General features: G+C 42.5%; 1 protein-coding gene across 1 annotated transcript in view; it reads left to right on the forward strand.

Annotated features, from left to right (window-relative positions):
- SARC_03589 (hypothetical protein) overlaps positions 1–7,662 on the forward strand; it is a gene marked incomplete at both ends in the record, with an annotated part of 12,864 nt that overhangs the window by 3,446 nt on the left and 1,756 nt on the right. The window contains 8 exons of the mRNA XM_014302627.1: positions 166–265; positions 2,510–2,625; positions 3,185–3,422; positions 3,730–3,803; positions 4,759–5,021; positions 5,547–5,626; positions 6,857–6,963; positions 7,443–7,581. Of these exons, the coding sequence (XP_014158102.1) occupies positions 166–265; positions 2,510–2,625; positions 3,185–3,422; positions 3,730–3,803; positions 4,759–5,021; positions 5,547–5,626; positions 6,857–6,963; positions 7,443–7,581 (1,117 nt within the window). The remainder of the gene's footprint in view (positions 1–165; positions 266–2,509; positions 2,626–3,184; positions 3,423–3,729; positions 3,804–4,758; positions 5,022–5,546; positions 5,627–6,856; positions 6,964–7,442; positions 7,582–7,662) is intronic.

The raw sequence follows: 7,662 nt of genomic DNA on the forward strand, positions 1-7,662 counted from the left end.
CTGCGTTTATAAGTTATCAACAACATACCTACCCTTATCTCCTGTACACGCATATTGACCTTAAACTGCCGTAGAATGAGACATTTACCCTTTTCCGTACTTCACTTTTGGCAGTCCTTTGAAACCATCTCAAGTATGTGTTTTTGTTTTTGTTGTCGCATATAGCGGGGATGACCCAGATATGCACACTCTAGTCCGTCGTACCGTTCAGGCTATTCTGGAGAGCGATAGCGCCGCACGTGTGGAGGAGAGTATGGCTTGGCAGGTGTGTACGTTCCGGGTGTGCAGGAGCCAATCCTTGGTGTTTCGTTGGATTGTAGGAGTGTCTATATTTAGAATTTATCCTCCGCCCAATAAAAATCCATGGCGCCGTATGTGTGGCTTGGTAGGTGTGCAGTGTTCGATGGGTTGTATCTGCCGCTAGGGAGTGCCGTAGTTGATCTATGGCTGTTTCGTTGAATGATATTAGTTCATATCCTGATACTAGTATATAGTATATAGTTCATATACTAGTCTATACTATATAGTTCATATACTAGTATATAATATATAGTTCATATACTAGTATATCGTATATAGTTCATATACTAGTATATAGTATATAGTTCATATGCTAGTATACAGTATATAGTTCATATACTAGTATATAGTTCATATACTAGTATATAGTATATAGTCCATGTACTAGTATATAGTTAATAGGTCATATACTAGTATATAGTTAATAGGTCATATACTAGTATATAATTAATAGGTCATATACTAGTATATAGCTAATAGGTCATATACTAGTATATAATATATTTTATATGCTAGTATATAGTATATAATATATTTTATAGGCTAGTATATAGTATATAATATATTTTATAGGCTAGTATATAGTATATAATATATTTCATATGCTAGTATATAGTATATAATATATTTTATATGCTAGTATATAGTATATAATATATTTTATATGCTAATATATAGTATATAATATATTTTATATGCTAGTATATAGTATATAATATATTTTATATGCTAGTATATAGTATATAATATATTTTATATGCTAATATATAGTATATAATATATTTTATATGCTAGTATATAGTATATAATATATTTTATATGCTAGTATATAGTACTAGTTCGCTTACTAGTAGTTTTGTCTCAGGGCCACTCATCCTAGTGAGCGATAGCGCCGCACGCGTTAGAAGAGAGTGTGGTTTGGCAAGTGCGTGGTGTTTGAAACAGCGTTAATGTGCTGCCTGAATACGCAGGGTTTAGGGTTTGCGGCCTTTTTTTGAATGAGCAACCGTATACAAGTTTGATATAGTCCTGGAAACACACCCTCTTGACAGCCATAACGCTGCACATGCACGCGACATTATGACTTAGCAGCTGGATACAAACCCCTCAGAGATGTGCGTGTCTGTTTGGTACACAACACGTTTAGTTCAGTTTAATTTAAGTTTAGTTTAGTTTAGTTTAGTTTAATCAAGTGGGGGTAGACAGACGAAGTGCATGCATCTAAGTACCGAACTTCTGTGCTGGTAGTCTCCTGTGGTATAGCACGGTGTATCTTACTGTCGAGCGTGTGGATTCTCCTTTGAGTTGTGAGTGTTCATTCGATATCTGGTTATACTACATGACAGTACACGTGACTATTGGCAGCAGCGTCTTTCTGGTATCCTTATAGCAGCGAGTGAGCGCTATAAGCGTTTGTGCATGACACCCACAGGTATATGTGGATACCTGCATGTAGATAATGGATGATACAGATGCCATATCGAAGGCTTTCCTTAGCGGTGCGTATTGGCATGTTCAAGTATACGATAGACACCTCTCATCGCCTAGCGAATCCTGGGTTCAAGCGACTGCTTGTCATATACACGCACCCACAGATAACACTCAAGTTATTGGGTGCTGTGCCACTGTGTGATATCTCATATGTGTGCATGAGGCACGTTTACGGTGAGTTGTGATCTCGGAAATAGCCTCACATCCACACAAGCGTAGAGTGCACGGTCTGCCACGGTTCAGTTAAGTACTTTAACATGACATGTCAGCTAAGTACTTTAACCTAACATGCCTATTAAGTACTTTAAACTGACGCACTATTTGAATACTTTAATCGGACATGTCAGTTAAGTACTTTAACCTGACATGTTAGTTGAGTACTTTAAACTGACATGTTAGTTAAGTGCTTTAACATGACAGGTCAGTTAAGTACTTTAACCTTGACATATCAAGTAGGTTTTTTAACCTGACATGTCGGTTGAGTACTTTGATCTGACATGTCAGTTAAGTACTTTAATCTGACATGTCAATTAGGTACTCCAACCTGACATGTTAGTTAAGATTAGTTAAGTACTGTAGCCTGGCATGTCAGTGAAGTTATGGGCACACACAGGAGAATGCCATGCCACCCATCAGTCTACTGTACACACTCTGTACGCACAGACCTGTGCACACGCTTTCTAAACATGAGCTGTCTCATCTCATTTGTCATTCTCAGGAAATGCGCCAGGAATGTGAGCACGCGCGCAACTTACAGCAAATAGACAACAATGTCACCATCCCTTCATCCGGACATCACAAATGCATCAAATGTGACAAAGACGACAATCTCTGGTGAGGTGCTTTGGGGAACCCTTTTTATTGCAAGGACAGCCCTTGAATTAAGTTATTATGAGTCCATTCCTTCTTTAATATTCGTGTGTATTATGAGTCCATTCCTTCTTTAATATTCGTGTGTATTATGAGTCCATTCCTTCTTTAATATTCGTGTGTATTATGAGTCCATTCTTTCTTTAGTATTCGTGTGTACTATGAGTTCATTCCTTCTTTAATATTCGTGTGTATTATGAGTCCATTCCTTCTTCAATATTCGTGTGTATTATGAGTCCATCCTTTCGTCTTTAATATTCGTGTGTATTAACAGTGCACCCCTTCTTCTTTGTTATCTTGATATGGAAGAGTTTGTGGAGATATTCAGAGTTGTCTCTCACACTTTAACCGACACACTTCATCACATATCGCGATGTGTCGCCCCATCAGTGTCTCACAAAACGTATCTCCACAGCCGTCCGAGTGTGGACTAATACCAAATGGCCCTACACGCAGTCTCACGAACCTAACTTCACACAGTCAAACCTATATAGACTAATACCAAAAGGCCCTACCTACACAGGCTGAATCTGCAGGACGGAACCATTCTGTGCGGTCGCATGAACTTCGACGGCACCGGAGGCAACGGTCACGCACTGGAGTACTACACAGAGACTAACAAACCATTGGCTGTGAAGATGGGTACTATCTCGGCGGATGGCGGCGACGTGTTCTGCTATGTATGCGATGACATGGTGCTCAACCCACACCTGGGGCTGCAGCTACAGCACTTTGGGATCAACATGGTCAATATGGAGAAGGTGGGTGAGAGAATTGGGGAGTGGTTTGTGGTTATGGTGCTTGGGTGTGTATACTGTCATCATAGGGGTATACGCCAATGTTAGGAGAGAGAATATGCGCCGGACGATCTATTGCGCATCTGTGTGCGTCATGCGATCGATTTTTCGGAGACGACTTGATTGTCTCACTGGAGGGTAGGTCTTGAATCTGTGGGGGGGTCAGGCATACGCGCACCTTCTTTTGTACTCGCATGCACATACTTTAGTACTCACACGCACTCGCTCGATACCATTACGTTGCATGCGTACACACCGCTGTACTGTTGAGAAGACAGAGAAAACTATGGCGGAGCTCGAACTGGAGCAGAATATGAAGCATGAATGGAGCATGGTGACCGAGAGGTGTGTTGCCACGCGGGAGGGGCCTGTGTGTGCGCATGTGTATGGGGTAGATACCTCTGGGGCTTCATCCGGATGCTTGTGTATACGATAGCGATGTGACTAGGTAGTGTCCTGCAGTTGAGTCTAGAGTTCTACAGGGGCATGGGCGGGACTGTCCACCCATGTCCGAGTGTGCTCATATGTGGACAGGGCTGTGGGCCACAGAGCCCACGCATTCAACTACATGTGCATTGGTCCTCATACACCGATTGGCGGCACACCTACCCAGGGCAATTGCGTACGTACCCACCATTGCTACCCCTTATTGCTATATTGCTACCCCCTATTGCTACCCACCATTTGGCCATTATATACTAGCACATCCCAGTTCTCTCCTTCTCGGTCCACTTGAGATTAGGGACTCGTTGGCACTCACTCGCGTAGCTCATGCCGCAAATCCGTTTGAACTGTCTACTTCGACTTGCTCTGCCCTGCAGTTGTAAATAACTATGGGATGTGGGGTGGCCACAGAGCGTTTACGTATTTGATACGTATTGAGATCTGCACCTACCTGCCCTGGGGGTACAGCTTAGTGCACCCGCTTGCTGTGATACTCAAGACATCGCATAACCAGTACTTTCTACGTGTACATTCACATATATATCAAGACCCCCAACTATCATTGAACCCACTAATAACATCACTCACTTATGTGTTTGTGTCTGTGTTTGTGTGTGGGTATATATATATATGTATATATATATATATATATACATGTGTGTGTGTGTGTGTGTGTGTGCATGTACGTGTGGTGGGTAGGTATATATATATATATATATATATGTATATATGTGTGTGTGTGTGTGTGTACGTATATATATATATATGTGTATATATATATAAATTTATATGTGTGAGTGTGTGTCCCACCGTACATAACGGGGTTTCATTTGTCCGATATTCTTCACTTCTACAGTGGCCACGACTTGGTGCCCCTATATGGACCCGGATACACAGGCATGCGTAACCTTGGCAACAGCTGCTACCTGGCATCCACCATGCAGCTGCTCTTCTCCATCCCCGAGTATGCCTCTACCTTCACGCCCACTAAGGAGGCAGTCTTTGACTACGGCTCACATGTGAGCGACCCAGTGAATGACCTTAATGTGCAGTTGAACAAGCTGTCTTATGGGTTGTTGTCAGGCGCATACTCCAAACCACTGCCACCGACCAGTGAAGGTGAGCGAGAAGCATGGATTACTCAGACACGCACACACACAGCCCACACAGGCACACACAGGCACACACAGGCACACACAGGCACACACACATATACACACTCACACATACACACACGAATACACACACATACACACACATACACACACACGGGCACACACAATCACACACACTTACACACGCACATACACACACAGACATGGCTCGAAGCCAGTGCCACCGACCAGTGAAGGTGAACGAGAAGCATGGATTACTCAGGCACGCACACGCACAAACAATCACACACGATCACACAGACATATACACATAAATCACCTAAGACACCTGTTGGTACGTTTTCTGACTATCCATGACTAACGGGGGAGTACATGGGTGTTTCTGTACGCGTATACTATGTATATATGTGTATGTGTTTTAAACTTGTGTATATATGTGTATATGTGTATGTATCTGTTGCTTCGCCCTCTTTGTATCATGCCTCATCCTTGCACCCCTTTGGCTGAGCAGGCGATACTCCACCAGAAGACACCAATGGCATACGCCCCAGCAGTTTTAAGACAGTGGTGGGCAGAGGCCATCCGGAGTTCAGCAACAGCCGTCAGCAGGTGTGTGGGTCTATTCGCCGGGTGTGTGTGTGAGGGGGAGTAGAGACATGTCTACAGATGGGTAGGGGTTATGTGTGTATGATATTGGTCGTCTAGTGTGGGTAGACGTATGTAGATGGATAGATGTAGCATGCATGTATACCAAGGGCTTGTGTCTTCATCCGTATGGCTGCCTTGGAATAACCAAGTTTGCGTTGTAAGCCTTCACGCACATTGCATGGGCTCTATCAACTTATGCCGTTGCCTATGTGCATTTGTGTGCGAGTGTACCCGTTAGAAACACATTGTGGACCGGAGTGGCCGGAGGTGGGGTGGTTGGTGGTGAGGGTTTTGGTGGTGTGTGGGGGGTAGTAGTGGATATAGGCATGGCTACATACGGTGGCGTGAGTGCATTTGTGTACCGTAGCCGTACGCTGAGGTGTGCCTGGGCGATTGTGTGTGTGCGTGAGCATACTTTTGTCTGCCATGACCGATTTTAAGGTTTACTCGAGCTCTAAAGACCCTATAATTGGTGTGCATACTTTTGACTGCTTGAATCGTTAATCTTTAATCATAGACCTTTGACCATGGAATATACATTTAATCATAGACCTTGAAACCGCAGACTAAAGATAAAGCTTTAGTATTAGAACTTTAACTTTAAACCTTTATCCATAGTCCTTTCACTTTAACCTATAGCCACAGACCTTTAACTTTAAACCTTTAACCATAGACCTTTCACTTTAGACCTTAAACCATAGACCCTTAAGTACTAGTCCTTTAGTTTTAACCCATTGATCATTGACCTTCAAAAATAGACCTTTAACCTTAAACCTTTAATCATAGTCCTTTAATGATTTGAGGACCTGTCAAAGGGTGTCGATACGTAAGTTGCACGGACGGCCCAAGTTTTGCACACCAGTACAACAATTTTAGGACTGTTGATGATCTGGTGACCACTTTCACATCTCTGCGTTCTCATTCCGTTGAATGTCGGTCTGCACCAGAGTATCTAGAAATGTCCCCTCACATGCATGTATCTGGCCCTGATTGTCTATTCACTCGCCTATTGGGACTGCCCATATGCCCTTGGTATACTGCAGTTCGGACCGTCATTGTGTAGTTTGTTTACGATATTGAGGTTCTTATCATACAACATCCTACACTTATCATATATACACTTATCGTAAACTTATCATACGCTTATCATATATACACTTGTCATACACTTATCATACACTTATCATACAGGATGCACTGGAGTTCTTCCAGTATCTTCTGACTATCAGCGAGAAGCAAACCAGGGCAACGGGGTCCAAAAATACTGATAAGGATGTACCCCTGGAGCATTTGTTCAGGTATTACTGATTTGTAAGCACCGCAAGGATTAGTTCAAGAAAATGCCGCGTCTATAGATAGGCCGTTAACAGTTCGCATTAAGTATTGCGTTTCAGGGTTTAAGGGTTATAAGGTTTAGGGTTTGTAGCCATGTCAGTCTAGTGGTAAGAGAGAGCGGCTGAGTGACTCATGACAGTCTAGTGGTAAGGTTTAAGTAAAGTGCTTGTCTATGCCTACAACATCAGCAGAGAAGAGTTTGCGACGGTGTACGTGATAGACTCTGCTGGGTGTATGTAGAAGGTAGCTGGGTATGTAAGCATCCTCTAAACTCTAAAACCTTAAAACTCTAAACCCCCAGGTATTCATGCATCAATTATCGCACCTCAGCAGGGACAAGGTGTATTGCTATCACCAATGCTCCTACATATACGCAGGTCAACAGGAGCACAAGTAAAACCTCAAAACTAACACGTGGTTTATCGTCTTTGCATATTGACAGGTATCAAGTCGAAGAGAGGTTACAGTGCGGGGCAACCGGGAAAGTTCGGTACTCAACGACGACTGATAATATACTCAGCCTAACTCTTCCGCTCGACCAGGCAACAAACAAGGAAGCTGTAAATATATACCTTGCTAAGGTTTGTTTAACGCATACACGTATATATATATATATATAATCATGTTATATATATATATATATATATATACATATATAACAT

The sequence above is a fragment of the Sphaeroforma arctica genome (genome assembly GCF_001186125.1).
Source record: "Sphaeroforma arctica JP610 unplaced genomic scaffold supercont1.185, whole genome shotgun sequence".
Taxonomy (NCBI): domain Eukaryota; class Ichthyosporea; order Ichthyophonida; genus Sphaeroforma; species Sphaeroforma arctica.